The following is a 17281-nucleotide window of genomic DNA, read 5'->3' as shown; positions in this document are numbered from 1 at the left end:
TTTTAGTAGGAAAAAGAAAAAGCAATGAGAATCACATTACTATGAAAACAAAATACATATATTCTAGTTACGACATCTCCAAAACCTTCTTCCACGATTTTTTTTCACCATTGGTTGTGTAAACGAAAGCTCTTTCCCCACACAAACATAGTTTGCACCTCCTCCTAGATGACAATGAAACTATTGTTGTAGAAGACATTGACGCATCAAATTTACGGAAACTACAAAAAGAAAACAACATGGAAGAAGCTCTCAAACTCTCACACTCTCTCTAGGGTGGCTACAATTTACTAAGGTCACACTCTCATGGTTTTGGTTACCTCGACAAAGGTTTTTCATTATAAAAAAGAACACTTTAAATTTTAAAAAAATGTAAATTCCAACTATACTAAATAATTACACATGACATTTATTAATCCACTTCTCACTTGTGTCTCCATGTGGCCTCCACGTAAATTCTAGATGTCATTTTTTTTATCTTAAAAATGATAGGAAAAAAAAATACAGGTTGTAGCTTTGTTTTCCAATATTGAGTACCCAGAATAAAATTTTATTTTTAAAACGATCCTAAGTTATAAAATGTTTTCAAAGGTATTTAAAGAAAATAAACTTAGAGTCTAATTTAATTTTACAAAATTAATTTATAAGATAATTATTCTTTCACTTATTTATATTATTATAATTTTATTTGTAGATGTTCTAAAATCTTCAATATATCTCCATCATACTATATATTTGCATTATATATATATACCAACTGTAAATATTCTTGTTAAAGAGAATTTTCTTTTTGTGTAATATTTTTTATAATTTAATACAGATATTAGTAACTTAAAAAATATAAAAAAAATAATTTAAAAATTACTCTCGTTAAACACTAACATCTAAATATTAGAGGGACCGTTATACTTTGACAATAACTATAGAAATATTTGTACATATTTTAATTCTTTATTCAATGCTTCCAACAACAATGTTAGGTATAAAATTTATCCTTGGTGTTATGGTATAAGACTTTTGATTCATAATTTATGTTAGTGCGAGACTTTCATAACTTCATATGACCTAAAAATCACATTTATTAAAAATGTCAATCAAAAAACAAACTTAATAACTTTTTTTCCATTGAAACAAATGAAAAGAAAACATAATAATATAAATAATAATGAAATAAAAAAAACTAATAACAAAATATATTAGGAATTCTGTAATAAAAAAAATAATGATAAACATATGCAAGAAAAGAAATATATCATAATAAAGTTTTTGTTTTCAAAGTTTAATTGTTTAAAAAATTTGAAACAACGGATAACCTCACTCAGTTGAAATAAGAAAATAACATGAAGAAGAAGAGCCAAATAATATTGAGATTTACATATGTTAATGTGCATTATTCAGTATAACAAAAAATTAAAAACTCAAATAACAGAGAGGAGTTACCAAAATTAAAATTGATTTATATTTAGTATAAATTAATTTTATCTGTTCAATTAGTATATAATATAAACTGGAACTAGTAAATACAATAAAACTATAAAAATATTAATTATTATAATAATATTTTTATGTTAATTCTTTTATAACAATTTTTTATGTTAATATTGAAACCATAATTAATGTTTTTTTATTAATTATTATAATTATAATATTCTTTATCTTATAAATACGAAATTTTTTACTCAAATAATACTATTTTTTTAAAAAATTACCTAAATAACAACTGTGTAAATTTATTTCCTCAACTAGCACCTTTTATTGTTCACGTTCAGAATGGGCCGTTCTGATTTCGGGCCGTTCCAGATTAAAAAATAACACATGACGAATGGATCAAAACGGGCCGTTCCAAATTCAAAATTAGCACATGAAAAGTGGAACCGGAACGGGCCGTTCTGAATCCGAAACGAGCCGTTCTGGCCTATATATAATATATATATTTTTTTTTTCGATTTTTACTTATCAAATACCAAAGCTCAGAGACTACCATCAAGTGATTAAATTTATTGAATATTAACATTATAAATATAATTAAATAGATTTATTAAAATTTATTACAACAATAAAGATCAATGGTGGCAGAAACTAAATTCATGACCAACATTTGGATATGTCTTCCTAGTGTGACCAGGGATGTGATAATAGGAACAATTTTTTACACGATTATGTTGTTTTCTAATGTTCATCTCTGTTCTAATCCTACTGGACTTTGGCCGACCCTTGAAAGTTCTCTTGAGTTCTGGATTTGGCCACAAAGTTGGAAGAAAAGAAACATTCAAGAGAAGTTTGACCTACTCGGAGATTTACAGTAAGGCTAAATAAAATGTGGTATGATTGCAGCAAGTTCCAGAAAGTTCATATCCCTTACTCGCATGACCCGCTGGGAGATTTACAGTAAGGTAAAATGAAATTTGGAGAGTTCTGACATGAATATTATTGACCTACTAACACTGGTCAAACTTTGTGGCCAAATCCAGAACTCAAGAGAACTTTCAAAGATCGGCTAAAGTCCAACAGGATTAAAATAGAGATGGACATTAGAGAACAACATAATCAGTTTCCGCCACCATTGATCTTTATTGTTGTATTGAATTTTAATAAATTTATTTAGTTATATTTATAATGTTAATATTCAATAAATTTAATTATTTGATGTTAGTTTCTGAGTTTTGGTATTAGATAAGTGAAAATTGAACAATTTCTTTTTTATTTATAGGCTAGAACGGCTCGTTCCAGATTCAGAACGACCCGTTCTAATTTTACTTTTTATGTGCTAATTTTAAAATTTGAAACGGCCCGTTCTGAACGTGAACAGTAAATGGTTCTAGTTAGGAAAATAAATTTGCACAATTGTTATGTGGGTAATTTTTTTTAAAATAGTATTATTTGAGTAAAAAACTCTATAAATGTTTTAATTATTTATAATATACATTAGTTCGATCGATAAATAAAAACGTGTCGCAACCAAGATAGCGACAGGACGGCAAAAAATAAATTAAAAAAGAGGGAGTCGTCACCAATGTTATTTTTTACGGAAAAACATTGGAAAAACCATAAAGTAGAAAATAGTCTACGAAAACCAAATTTTTTAGTTCGGGTGTCGATTACGTGTGAGGAAGGTATTAGCACCTCACAACGTTCGTCCTAAGACGATTACCTTTAATTAATTAAACAAATTAATTATAATTTATAAAATATTTATCCCACTAAAATGATTAAATATATTTTATTTAATTAAATTATTATTGTTATATAAAGGAAGATAATATATTTTTTATTTTTTGGCTCGACAAGATTTATTTCTTGCTCCTACGTATCTTCATGTGTAATGAAGAATCAGAGTCACGTAGTTCTTTATAGAAAATATTTGTGTGTTGATATTTTTAAATTAAAATTTATTTTTGTTAAATATAGAATTCTTGAACTGTCTCAGCTCATTCACCATAAAAATATAAAATTGACTAAAGTATACACCAAAGCCAATTCAACAAAATTTTAATTATAATTATTGCTAGAGATGTTATGATCTTAAAAAATTTATTGGTTAGGCATTTATGTTTTTGGAGAAAAAATAGAGGTATTTTGGTAGCTTGGGAATGGCCCATTCCGGGCTAGAAATTATAGTTCTTTCTAATATCTTGGAACGACCCGTTCCAGTTTGGGAACGACCAGTTCCGGGCTAGAAAATATAAGCCTTTTTGGAAGGTTGGAACGGCCCGTTCCAGTTTGGGAACGGCCCGTTTTGGGCTAAAATTTACAGGTCTTTTTGTTAGGTTGAAACAGCCCTTTCCAGTTTGGGAACGGCCCGTTCTGGAATAGAATTTATAGGTCCTTTTTTAAGTCTAGAACGGCCCGTTCCGGGTTAGAAATTTTAGTTCTTATTGGAAGGTTGGAACAGCCCGTTCCAGTTTGGGAACGACCCGTTCTGGGCTACTAAAATCATATGAAAATCACTAAATTACCCTCCATAAAAATATAAAAATTGAGGTGTTACATTTACCTTCTATATTTTTGTCTTTTTTTATTCTTTCTTGTACATACCTTTTTTGTTATTTTTTTAAACAAAATTGACATTTCCCGGACGAAATTGGGTTACTACAAAACGTTTCATATTTTTTAACTTTAATTAACTTAAATTGTTTTAATTCTATTAATATTAATCAAATGATAATGATAAAATTTAAAGGGTATCTTAATAAAAGAAAAATATGTATCATTTTCATTTACTAATAATCTTAACTTATTGGTATGATCATAAAATGAAGGTTAAAACCCTATTTTGGTCCCTTATAATATTTTTTTGTTTCAATTTAGTCCCTAATTAATTTTTTGTCTCAATTTGGTCCCAAATTAATTAATTGGTTTCAATTTAGTGCTAAATTAATTAATTGGTTGGGACTTTCCGTCCAACTTGCTTTAACGGTGTTAACTTTTGGCCACGTGGACGCCACGTAGATGCATACGTGGCATCCACGTGGATGAGAATTCTTTTGAAAACACCTGGACCCAGAACGGCTCGTTCTGAAACCGGAACGGACCGTTCTGGGTGCACTTTTGGTGTGTTAATTTTGCATCCGGAACGGCCCGTTCCAAGTGCAAAATTAACACACCCAAAATGCACCAGAACGGCCCGTTCAAGTTTCAGAACGGGCCGTTCCGGTTTTATTTTATTTTATTTATATATAAAATATTAATAATTTTATAAAATATATATTATTGATTATATTTTAATTATGTTATTATATCCAATAAAATAAATATATTAATATTTTTTTATATATTTTATTTTATTATGTTTATCTTATTAATTTTTATCATTTTATTCCTTTAATCTTAAATAAGTTGCAAAAAATTATAAAGTGATATTCCTTTTATCTTATTACTTATTATATTTTTTAATAAAATTAATTAAGAATATTGGTTTAATTGCATTTTTTATCCCTCAAGTATTACAATTGTGCAGTTTTGTGATCTCCAAGATTTTAATTGCATAATTTTAGTCCTTAAAGAATTGCAATTGCGCGATTTTGGTCCTTCAATTTTTAATTGAACAATTTTAGTCCCTCAAATATCATAATAGTATGATTTTTGTTTCTCCCATTAAAAATTAATAATTTTAATATATATATATATATATATAATATTTTAAAGTTAAATAATTATTTATCTATTCAAATTAACGTATATTATAATTTTCGATATTATATCAATAATATTATTAATATATTTATAGATAAACTAATAATTTGATAAATATAACTTGTTATATATTAATATACTTTTACAAAAATATAAGTATATTAATTAGAAATATATATCTGATCTTATATATTTATATTTTGTAAAAGTATATTAATATATATTAAGTTATATTTATCAAATTATTAGTTTATTTATAAAAAGGGTAAAAATATTATTGATATTAATTTATCAGTAATATTAAAATACTAATAATATATAAATTTTATTTATTTAGTAATAGTAAATATATATCATTTGATACATTAAAAAAATATATATACGTTAATTTAAATAAACAAACAATTATATAGTTTTAAAACATTATATATATATATATATTAAAATTTTAAAATTATTAAATTTTTAATGAGAAAGACTAAAATTCCACAATTATGATATTTGAGATATTAAAATTGTTCAATTAAAAATTGTGAGACTAAAATTACACAATTATAATCTTTTAAGAACTGAAATTACTCGATTAAAACCTTAGAGACTAAAATTACACAATTATAATATCACTGGTGGTGTTTTAATTTTGCAACCAGAACGGCCCGTTCCGATTTCAGAACGGGCCGTTCTGGGTCCAGGTGTTTTAAAAAAAATTCTCATCCACGTGGATGCCATGTATGCATCTACGTGGCGTCCACGTGGCCAAAAGTTAACACCGTTAAAGCAATTTGGACGAAAAGTCCCACATTGAAACCAATTAATTAATTTAGGACTAAATTGAAACAAATTAATTAATTTGGGACTAAATTGAAACAAAAGAAGATTATAAGGGACCAAAATAGGGTTTTAATCTAAAATGAAAATATGTATCGATAAAACTTATCATTTTTTACGAGTTAATCATTATTGGGAGAATCGTCGATAATATGTATTGGCAATAAAATATTTTTTTTCATATTATTCTTATTTTTCTTTATTTTTGAAAAATTATATATTAAAATATACTTTTTCATATTTTCATATATTTACTTTTTTATATTTTTTATTATTAATTTACTTTATAGTAAAAATTATATGTAAAAAAGTTTAAATGAAATTGTTAAAAATTGTTTTAATTTTATTATTCAAATGACAGTAATATCAACAAAAATTAATGTTAACCGTGCAATTTATTTAAAATTAATGGCTATATATATAATTACTAACCTATGGAAATCAAAATTAATGTTTTAAATCTAAAATAAATATATTAATTAAAATATTAGTCACTGTAATAAATTTGAAACTGTTAATTTGTTCAAAGTTATTTTTTTCGTTTAATTTTGATATAAATTTTTAATATTTGTTTAATTTTAATCAAGCATTCATATTACCTATTTTAATATTTGTACAATTATTAAAATTATAATCGGTAGCAGTTTTTCTTTTCATTTAATTTTGATATAAAACCGTTAATTGATTATTTTGAAAAATTAAAATATTAAAATATTTTTTCATCTTTTCATATATTTACTTGTTTTTAATAATTTTTATTATCAATTTATTTTATAATAACAATTCTATGTAGAAAATTTTAAATGAATATGTTAAAAATCTTGTTATAATTTTATTAATCAAATGACAGTAATATCAACCAAAATTAATATTATCTGTGCAATTTATTCAAAATTAATGGAAGTATATATAATTATTAAAATATATAAAACAAAATTAATTTTTTAAATCCACAATAAATATATTAATTAAAATATTATTCAGTGTGATAATTATTTTAATTCAGATTTTTTTCATTAATTTTGATGTATTTAAGTGCGTATAGATAAAGTGACACTTTTAGTTGTCTAAGATTAAAATATTGGAAGAAATTATTGGAGGCAAATTTTATATGTGCAAAATGTAGTGGTTGTTAGTACTAATTTATATATTTTTTATAAATTGATTAATTACTTTATTAATTTATTTTATTTGAATATTAATATTTATATAAAAAAAACTTTTGGAGGAAAGTGAATTTTTGAGGGAAAGGAGTTGTTTTCTGAAACTTCTTCCTTTTATATTATTAATATTTTATTCGTATAATAACATTTATATAAATAAAATAAAATAAAAACTTTTGAAAGAAAGAGACTTTTGGTATTGAAGAATTTTTTTCTTTTTATATTATTAATTATTAGATAGCTTATTAGATAATGGGCTATGGAATACGTGGCCCATAAGATGAAATTGGAAGCTAATGAGTTACTACGTCCAATCTTGAGCCCAACCTTATTCAGCTATAAACTCAGTTCCTGATGCGTGTTTGGGCTTGCACTTATGTTTGAGGTAATAATAACAGGAACTACTTATTTTCTCTAAACAATATACACTTTAAAAAATAAAATAAAAATATAATTATAGATTTATAGTTTACGATTAAAAAGTTGAGATTTAATGACAGAGATTTTAATAATTATATATACACACTACCGAGTGCATGGATCAAATGGTGTGTTTTCCCACCAAATTAGTATTCATAAGTTGTAGTTACGCGCGATTTGCAATTGATAAATTCATAATTATCCTTATTACGTACTACGTAGTCATATATATTAAACTCTTAAAAATTCATAATTTTTCTAATTATGTTATATTCATTATATTTTTTTACGGAAAAAATTCATGACATTAAAATTTAAATTAAACAATTTCATTTAGCTAAACAAACCACCTCTAATTCTTTTTAAGAAACTAGAAAGGTCAAAATAAATCGTTATATCCGAATTCTGAATACACCTGTGAACTGTCCAGAAAGGCAGAAACCCATCTACGAAACAAATATATATATACAAATCATAAATGTTTAAAAATCAATATTTAATTTTCTCTCAAGAGAAGCCAATTCCATTCTGATTAGCCAACTTTCTTGAGTATCAACAGTTTTTTTTTTTTTAATGATGATCTTCATTTTTCCGGAAAAATTGAAGATTAAAGACTACTCTTGAATGCAGGTCAAATATTATTTTATGCACGAGGCACGACAGCTTTAAGAACTATGAATATTTTTTTGAATAACTATGAATATACTATTAAGCAAAGCGCAAAAAACGGTAATCAGAATATAATAAAATAAAGGGGGGAAAAAAGTGATATATATACACAGGAATGAAGAAGAATTTTTTTCTTTTTTCCTTTTAAGGCCTTCGGCCCAACCTCTGACAACCATCTCAACAACCTATTTTTCCCCCATTTTCTTCTTTCCCCTCTACTTTCTCTATCTCTAGATTCCCAATTTTCTCTACAAAAGGCTCCTCTTTGAAAGCCAAATCTGCAACCTCATCCAATTTTTCCTAAACAATTTTGGATGAGTGAGCAACCCCCTAAATCTAACGATTAAAAAATTACAACCCAAAATCCCCCAAAGATAAAATAAGAAAACAAAAAAAGAGTTAAAGTTGCCTATATCTTACAGATATTCCTTTCAAGGAACTATTTCTCAAAGAAAAACTGCTCCGCAGACGATTAAACCATGACGATTTCATCTCACCAGAGCCAGTGCATTGACCCTCCCCCTCCCCGTCACTGCTGAATAGGGTTTGATCAGAGCAATCAAGTGAAGCTCCACATGCTAGATTATAAGATTGGCATGCAGAATGGCATACTCGAAGCCTGTTGTCTCCATCCTTGTCACACTTCTGGATTGAGATCTGAAAATTAAGTGTCAACCTCTTCAGACAAATAGGCAACACTACAAACTATGCACTAATGATATCTACAATGTTAGAAAGCATTACAATTCAATAAAAACTAGAGTCTCGTGTTTCACAGTTCCCACCGTTGCAAAAGTGATGCATTAATCGTGTTTCAAATGGCATATTAAAACTTGAAAACTCAGGAATATCTCAAAGCTAACAAAAAAAAATAACATTCATTAAACACCTACAGAACCATTTAAGTTCGGCTAATACTATGGTTTGATCCGAATAAGGGTCACATGCAGCACTTAAATGACGTGTAAGCCAACTAGGAAAAGAAATGAAGGAACGAAACCAACAAAAATCAGATTACTAAACAAAATTTTTTAACTAAAAAAATCATAGTACAGTTGCAAAACGATAAAAGCTAAAGAAAAATTTTAGTATGAAAGGACAACATACCCAGCAGGCAAGCCGTTTAGCAGTCTCATCACAGTAGGTGCTGCCAAATATATTAAATAATTTCCTAGCACCACCAGGGAATAATCGGTGGTAATTGGGTATGACAACCACTTCTTCCAGCTGCTGTAGTATGCTAGGTTCACTGGGCGCACAATGCTGTCCAGAAACATCATTTCCCAGCACATTTTTGCACACTGAAAGACTAGATAGGAGCATGGAGCTGTTCTGGCATGTGTATCCCGCATAATCAGAACAGCGGAATTCGCAAACTCCATTATCACAAACCCCACCATGAAGGCTGCATTGCTCATCGCACACAGCTGCACAAAGTACGAGGGACAAGTTAATAACCTAATTATGGTTCTTTAAGAACTAAATAAATGTTTTTCGTACTTGAACAATTGTTTGACAAGATTGCTGAATCTTTTATTTCCCTTTTTTGGGTTTCCAAAAAATTGGTACTTGATCTTTTATACCAGGTTACATTTTTCGAAAGCTCATCCCTAGAACATCTTATTACATTGGAGTTTCGAAGCAAAGCTTTCAACTTTCACTAACCAAGCCATGAGGTTGGTGAATGGTTGATATGGCATTTACAGTATATGCAACAAAATGGTATACTTTTTAGATAAGGTGGCAAGAAATTAATCCCTTAAAAATAAGCAAGTTATACCCACCCTCAAATCACAAAATACACAAGCTAAGAAAAAGGTCACAACTTGTAAATGTAGATCTCTTGGACAAAGAAATAATCTTGTGAAAAAGATCTAGTCTCAAAAATTGGTGAGTACCAGTGGAGCAGTCAATGCCAGTGTAGCCAGGTTTACATTGACAAATCCCATTAGAAAGGCATATTCCATTGTCATTGCATTTGTTGGGGCAGGAACCTGGAAGAAGTTAATAAGAGAGAGCATTTTTAGAAAAAGAAAATGAAAACTACGCACTGCTGCCAAACTGAAGATAACTTGGAGTAGAAGCACAGCAAGTTAAGCACAATGATTATACAAATCATCACATAAAAATAGAAGTGGGAAATAAGAGCTCACGTCTACTGCAATCATTCCCATGAAATCCAAGAAAGCATCGACATTTTCCATCAACACAATCTCCATTGAAGTTACATGAATCAGGGCATTCACCAGACGCAGCTACTGGGTCAGTGTTACAGAGCTCATGGTAAGCAGGGCAGATTAATTCACCTATAGACAAATGTAATAAAGAGTAAATTTGCTTTGCAACAAATGACAGATTAATGCCACTGTTTAAACAACTAAACATAGACAAAAAAAAATAGCAGTAATATTAACCATTAAAGCCAGGGAACTGAATGGGTCCGCCAGCTTGAGGACACACTTTCCATATACCATCCACAGCAACCTGTACGTCAGGGGTAACATAATGCAGCTTCATTAGAGAATTTGGTAATGAAGGAAAAGAAGGGGCGGGGTGAGCATACAATTCATATACAGGCTTGAGAAAAAAGTAGTAGCAATTACAGCCTGCTCAAATCTTTATGAAGAAATTGCCCTAGTACTCAGACATTACATGATTGTGCAATCACATGTATAATCATTTCATCAAAATGTAAATTATCTATAAATCTAACAATTACATCAATGAAAACGTGGGATCAATAAACATTCCATATTCACTGTATTACAAGAAAAAAAAATATATCATCTCCCAACAATTCATGTTGAAAAGACCAAAAAAAAATTTAGGAAACCTTATTTAAAATAAATAAATAAATAAAATCAGCATCCCTCCCTGGAATTAATGCAATTTATCGACATTGCATTGATTCCAAGGACTGAAGCATATATCACATTAATTTCAGGAAGTACAATTGACGAAAATTTATAGATCAAATCCTTAATTTTCGGTCAGTACCACTATGATAGCATAATGGGCAAGGACAGAATCTACGAGAATGATCACCAGACAAACTCCCAAGAATTCAAAAGCCTGGACTCTCCCACCCAAAAACTAATTCTCACCAACTAACTCCCCCTATCATCTTCTGCCTTTATGCATAACAGGCTAACTAATTTGATATTTTAATAGAATAAAAGGCCTACTCTCAAGTCTCAACTAACAAGGCCTAACTAACATGGCCCACCTTAACAGTGTATTTACATGGTGCTTACAGATCAAAAAAGGGTAAAACTTAGATCAAGTTTCATACATTCTTGGCATTTGCCATCAAGCTCTCCAATTAATGATAACACATGGATATATTATATAAAATTCTGCAATAAATATTTAATTTTAAGTTATTCATTATTGGAAAGAACATCCACATGTCATCGTTAGAATAAAGAACTTGATGGAAAAGATATAAGTTTTGTCCATCGAGGAAAATGAGATCGCAGGAAATTTTAATTATCAAAGTTTGGAGAATCAGACAGTATCAGAGTTCCAGATCAAAATCCAACAAAATAAAGCATTACAAGAAAGGGAAGCATTTCATTTCTATTAATACTCCAAACCATACCTCTAAAGAATTGTTGATACACCTGTGCTGATAACAACCATTTCCCTGGGTCATAGAACCTCGTACAAAGCCTGTGCGTACTAGTGATGAAGCCATACACCTGCACCCAAAAGAGAAAATAATAGTTAGCAACTCCACACATCTGTGTAGTTGAAAAATAAATGTAAAGCATATTAGGGGCATAAGTGTGCATTCACAAATCATACCTAGAGTTACTTCCTCTGACTTCACCTAGCATTCTATCAGGTGCTCGTGCACTGTTAGTGTCTGTACATGATCCATCAGAGTAAGCAACAAAGTAAGTGCAATAATCAGCCAAAGAGGACTGTCCACCTGCAACAACCAGTGAACAGCCAAACAATCACTTAGTGTTCAAATCATTTACAACGGTCACCAAAGAATAGTGACAAGAACATCTATGGTGTGTAATGGGAACAGGACAATAAAGTGGTAACTACATATCAATCAGAATGCTATAGCCTAGAAGGTTAAACAATTTCTTCACAATCCAGCATCAATATCAAAGAATCTGGTCTGAGGTAACATAAACGTAGAAAAGGCATGAACAGATCATAAATGGATTAGCATTGACTTTTATGTTACAAATGAAGGCATGATTCTACATACCCTTATTAGCTTGAGGAAAATACCGAGCCCACTGAGGGAGATCTCCACTATAAGTTAGGATGGGGCAGTATCCCTCTGCCTCCCTGTTATATGTACAGCCAGAGAACTGTGTTGTGTTGCAACGATAGGCTCCTTTCCAAAGATTGCAAGGAGACGTAACAAACTCAGTACCTTGGTTGCGACCCCAATCAAGATGGTCTGCCATACTATAATTGGCCTTGTACCATCCACTATCTTCTAATAGAGCTAATGTCATTTTTGAAACAACAGATCTTGTATCGACAGAACCAGTCATTATCTCATTCATCAGAAGCCTTTTTTCCCAGTGAGACCCTGCAAGTCATTCACAAATCTTGGACTAATCATATACAGTGCCTCCAAGGAAAATAGCTGACATAGTTTTGGGATTTGATATTTTAAGAACCTCTTGAGCAAGATTTAAACAAGAGATGGGGAAGGCCAATCAATATTTAGAATCTTACCCAGAAAGAGGATTAAATTAATTTAATATTTCACTAACAATGCAAAAAATAATGAATAACAAACCTGATGTGCCACGTCCTCCACCATCTTCCAGCTCTAAACCAGAAAAATTTCCTGAGAACGCCTGGCAACAAGTTACTCATCAGTCACTTGTTGAATTTTTTACAAAAGACATTCAAGTACGAGAACAGTAAACAGGACAATTGAAGTATTTGAGACTAATATGTTCCCAAGCAAATACCGAATAATGATATCGAGAATGCATGACAACGCGAGGAAGCACCACACGTGTTACCATTCGTCCAAGCTTTTCATCCATAACTTGTTCGGTAACCTTCAAAAGTCAACAACTAATGATGAGATTATAAAATATGCCATTGAATTGCCTGACATGGAAAGGAATGATGGAACTGAAAATTTCCAATATACTTATTAGAAAGAAAAACAATAAATGCCTAAAAACTAGACCAGAGACAAAAATATACTGCTCAATTAAGTACCACAAAACTTTAGTATCATTCATTCATTATTTATCCCCAAAAATGTCTTCATATTCAATGCAAATTATTTTAAAGACAAGTCAAAGAAATTGAATGGAATTACCATTCACCAGAATCATTACAATTTGTCCCCAGTAATACAAGCAGAGGTTTTACTAAACTTTCACGTATATCATGCTTCATTTATAAGAAAGTGACCACTAATAATAATTATCATCATAATAAGAATTTGGGGAAAATAATCATGACTCAGAAACTTGTACTTTGTGAGACTTACAAAACTAAAAAATTAAAATAAAGTTGATCATACAAAACAAAATCCTGTTTATACCTTGTTCCGTCGTCTTTTGCTTTCATCTCTAAAATGAGCAAAGGCATGTGGATCAAAACCAAGAACATGCATAACCTGGAGGAAAAAACAGATCAAATAGGATGAAGGATGCCAAATATTGCCTCCCGTGCCTCCATATATATAAAAAACAAACCTCATGTATCAGAGTAGCTGAAAGCAAGGTCTCTGCCTCAGCAGTTAAATGGCGAGGTGCAACATTAACATGTCCTGCAAAAAAAAAAAAAAAAGAGTACTTTCAGTTCTGAAGCATTCCAAATGCAAGACAATATAAAAGACCACCAAAACCAACATATGTTTCTAGCATGTTGTACCGGCTATAGCACGACCCCATTGATCCCGTTCACATGCCACCGCCCAGGCAAGCGTATTTCCAGTAGTAGGTCTTGTAGTCACCAAAAGAACCAAGTCGGCATCAAAGACACCCTCTGGGGAAGTTAAACAAAATGGTAATCTCTTAAATTCAGAAGTACAAATGACATCTAATTTTTAAAGGACAAACATTGTACACAACTAATAAAATGTACCCTCAATATATCCGCGAGGAAGCTGCACACCTCCATCTTGTCCACATGCAGAATATCCACTTAACCGCAAGTTACCCTTGACGGGCTCAACTGCCAAAGCTCTCCTAAACCAGTCAGCTGTCTGACCTAATGCCTGAAATTAGTAATGAAGGATAAATATCTCTATCCAATCTTTATATGAATGATCATTTTAATATTTATTATAGTTCTACAAAACCACTTTTAAAGAGACATAAAAAGCTGCCATAATTGACAAATCACCAAGTAACTTTCTCATGGAAAATAAGATTATCAACCTAGTGAATTAAAACAAACTTAAAAGGAAAATTTATTTGACCTTACGAAGGCGACTTTTTTTGTCCTCCCCTGAGATATCTTCAAAAGTGCAGTTATACCAACAATCACCAAAGACTGGAGGATTACCATGGGGATTGCAAGAAGGAAAACCAGGAGGAGAAGTCATTGGAGGCTCCCCAAGCTACTTCATATAAAATTAAAGATTTAATTACAACAAAATACTTGAGAAATATAGTAAATGTTAAGGGTAGATAGATAAAAATACATTCTAAATATTTTTATTTTTGCATTCATATTAATCACTCACTTTGACAATATCACCAATTGCTCGACAATCCCTGTCAGGAGAGTGGCCAACAGCATCATAATTTAGATATATCCTAATAGGTTTCTTTGCATTCTCTTGAGGCCTTGATAATGTTGACACTTCAAGTAACGCCCTACCCTTATTCTGAAGGGAATTCAAGCGACCAGGATCATAAACCTGCGGGGTAATTGAATACACCTTGCGACCAGGTCGCTTCCTCTGTTCAAGAATCTGATCATGTATGCAAGAGTGCGAGGCAATGTTCTCAGTATTCCTTTCCAAGCCTCCCCACTGAAGTTGGTGTTCGTGGGACTTTGCATCGTGGGCCTCCACCCATGTCAATATCAATATAATCTGCAGCAAGAAGCAGAAGTTTAAACATTAGCACATACGGGAAATATTCAAATGTTATCTTCCTTAGAACTTAGAAGGAATGAAATCTTTAAGTAGCCAACATTTACTGGAGCCAAATCTTAGATCAGCAGACTTTCAAAATTAATCATATAAAACCACAGGCAAAGGGTCCCCAAAAAAGACCAATGAATAATCTATAAGAAATCAGCCACCAAAGACGCTAGTTGGACAGCTTCCACTTGAATTTCAAGTCAGATATATATACATATATATATATATATATATATATAGAGAGAGAGAGAGAGAGAGAGAGAGAGAGAAACACACACACACACAGAGAACAACTCCGGGTAAAAAATTGCTCTTACAACAAAACCCTAATATCCAGTGTTCTATTTCAGGACAAACATAACAAAAACACAGAACACATACAAACTTCAAATATTCACTGTCACGCTACTTTCAGCGACCAATTAGAGCCCCACCACAGCTGAGCAGATAATCCATAAATAAACCCTAAACGACCGGAAAAAATTGAACTAAAAGAAATTTCACATACAACTAAAAAAAGCACACGAACTAGCAGTGTTTAACCTCGAAAACAACCACGGCGAATCGAAGCTTGCAATGAAATCTGGAGAGCGTGCATGAGGCGCACCGAACCATTAGCTCCATGAAAACGCGAACACTGAAACAAAAACCTCTCCGATTCCATCAAATCGCCGGCGAATTTTCGATCGGCTTCAGAACGCGCGAAAATCTCTGGCTGCGACGCATTTTGGAGATTCAACGGCTCGGAGACAGGAGCAGCGAAGAGTGATTTGGATTTGAGAGGGAGAAGGGAACAATGTTCGAAGTGAGAAGCGAGGAGTCTGATTTTGGAAGAGAAAGCGTTATTGGCGCATGGAGAGAGTCAGAGAGAGGAAGAGGAGCTTCGGAGTCGCGTTGGAGATGCGATAGTTTCCTCTTTCTGATCTGTGGAATTGACGAATGGAAGACACTGACAGTGAACGGAAGAAGAAGAAGAAGAAGAAGAAGAAAGAAGGAAGAGAGGAAAGAAAAAATATCAAATAGATTGGGTAGAGTAGTGTGTGGAGAACATCTTCCTTTTTTAACCATATTTGGGCTTTTCCAATAAAATACTACCAAATGAAGAAAAATAAAATAAAAATGCTTCTTCTGCTACATCTTACTTCTCAACATCCTTAATTAATAATTACAATGCTAACATTTTATCTTAGTTAAAGGATAACTTATTACTAATGATTTATCAAGATATGTTCCACACGTAGATCTTTTGGTCGTTTTGCCCTAATGGATTGCATTATCTTGAATATCATTTTATGATTATAATTTTCTCAATTTTTAAAATTAAATGAATTTTTTTAAATAAATTATCTTTATTATAGTTTAAATGATTAAAAATTTAAAACAAATTTTAGATTAAAAGTTATTTATCAGGTTAAGAATTCATAATTTAATTAAATTTCAGAATTTTTTAAAGTAATATATAATTTTTTTTATCCATGAATGTTACTGGGAAAACTTTAAAATAGTTTAATTAATCCGGTTAGTAAGAATTTGGTGTAAAATACGAGTATTTTAAAGTTTTAAGTAAGAATAAGTTAATCAAAAGATTTAATTGTGATAAGTTAAAAGTAAAGAATTAAAACAGAATCAAAAACTAGTGAGGGATGAATATTATACCTTACCTGAAGTAAAACAACGAAAAGGGTCTATTAATTTGTTTAAAAATACATATAATTTTCCTTCTTTTATCTTTAAATTTTTATAGTTTAAAATAAATTATTTTAATTTATATGTTTATATTTTTTAATTTTTTTAGTTTCTACCATTAATTTTTTTCTAACATCATTTATGTGAGTAATATAAACGTATTAAATCTACATAACATGAAGTATTTGATTTTTAAGATGTCGATGAATTATTTAATGATTTACATATTACTTACTCATCAACAATTTGACCGCTTATCTGTATTACATTTAATTATAGGAATTAT

At 30.4% G+C, this 17281-nt stretch overlaps 1 protein-coding gene across 3 annotated transcripts; it reads right to left on the bottom strand.

The window, feature by feature from the left end:
- Positions 1 to 8329: 8329 nt before the first annotated feature.
- On the bottom strand, positions 8330 to 16363 carry LOC109788373 (uncharacterized). Of its 3 annotated transcripts, none has more exons than XM_020347080.3 (17): positions 15853 to 16363; positions 14905 to 15258; positions 14638 to 14778; positions 14301 to 14433; positions 14088 to 14201; positions 13910 to 13983; positions 13756 to 13830; positions 13166 to 13258; positions 12988 to 13048; positions 12442 to 12774; positions 12021 to 12081; positions 11815 to 11914; positions 10628 to 10697; positions 10367 to 10519; positions 10112 to 10207; positions 9321 to 9640; positions 8330 to 8870 (listed from the first exon to the last, which is right to left on the bottom strand). In XM_020347080.3, exons 1-17 carry the CDS (start codon positions 15931 to 15933, stop codon positions 8613 to 8615), a joined length of 2517 nt encoding a protein of 838 aa, XP_020202669.1. In that variant the 5' UTR covers positions 15934 to 16363; the 3' UTR covers positions 8330 to 8612. The 3 variants fall into 3 exon arrangements, with proteins under 3 accessions (XP_020202669.1, XP_020202668.1, XP_020202670.1); XM_020347079.3 differs by having other exon boundaries at positions 12021 to 12147; positions 15853 to 16362; XM_020347081.3 differs by lacking the exon at positions 15853 to 16363 and having other exon boundaries at positions 12021 to 12147; positions 14638 to 14781; positions 14905 to 15046.
- Between the last annotated feature and the right edge of the window lie 918 nt (positions 16364 to 17281).

The sequence above is a fragment of the Cajanus cajan genome, chromosome 4 (genome assembly GCF_000230855.2).
Source record: "Cajanus cajan strain Asha chromosome 4, NIPB_CcT2T_4, whole genome shotgun sequence".
Lineage (NCBI taxonomy): Eukaryota > Viridiplantae > Streptophyta > Magnoliopsida > Fabales > Fabaceae > Cajanus > Cajanus cajan.
The sequence above is the reverse complement of the archived record's forward strand: the minus strand, read 5'-3'. Positions and strand labels throughout refer to the sequence as shown.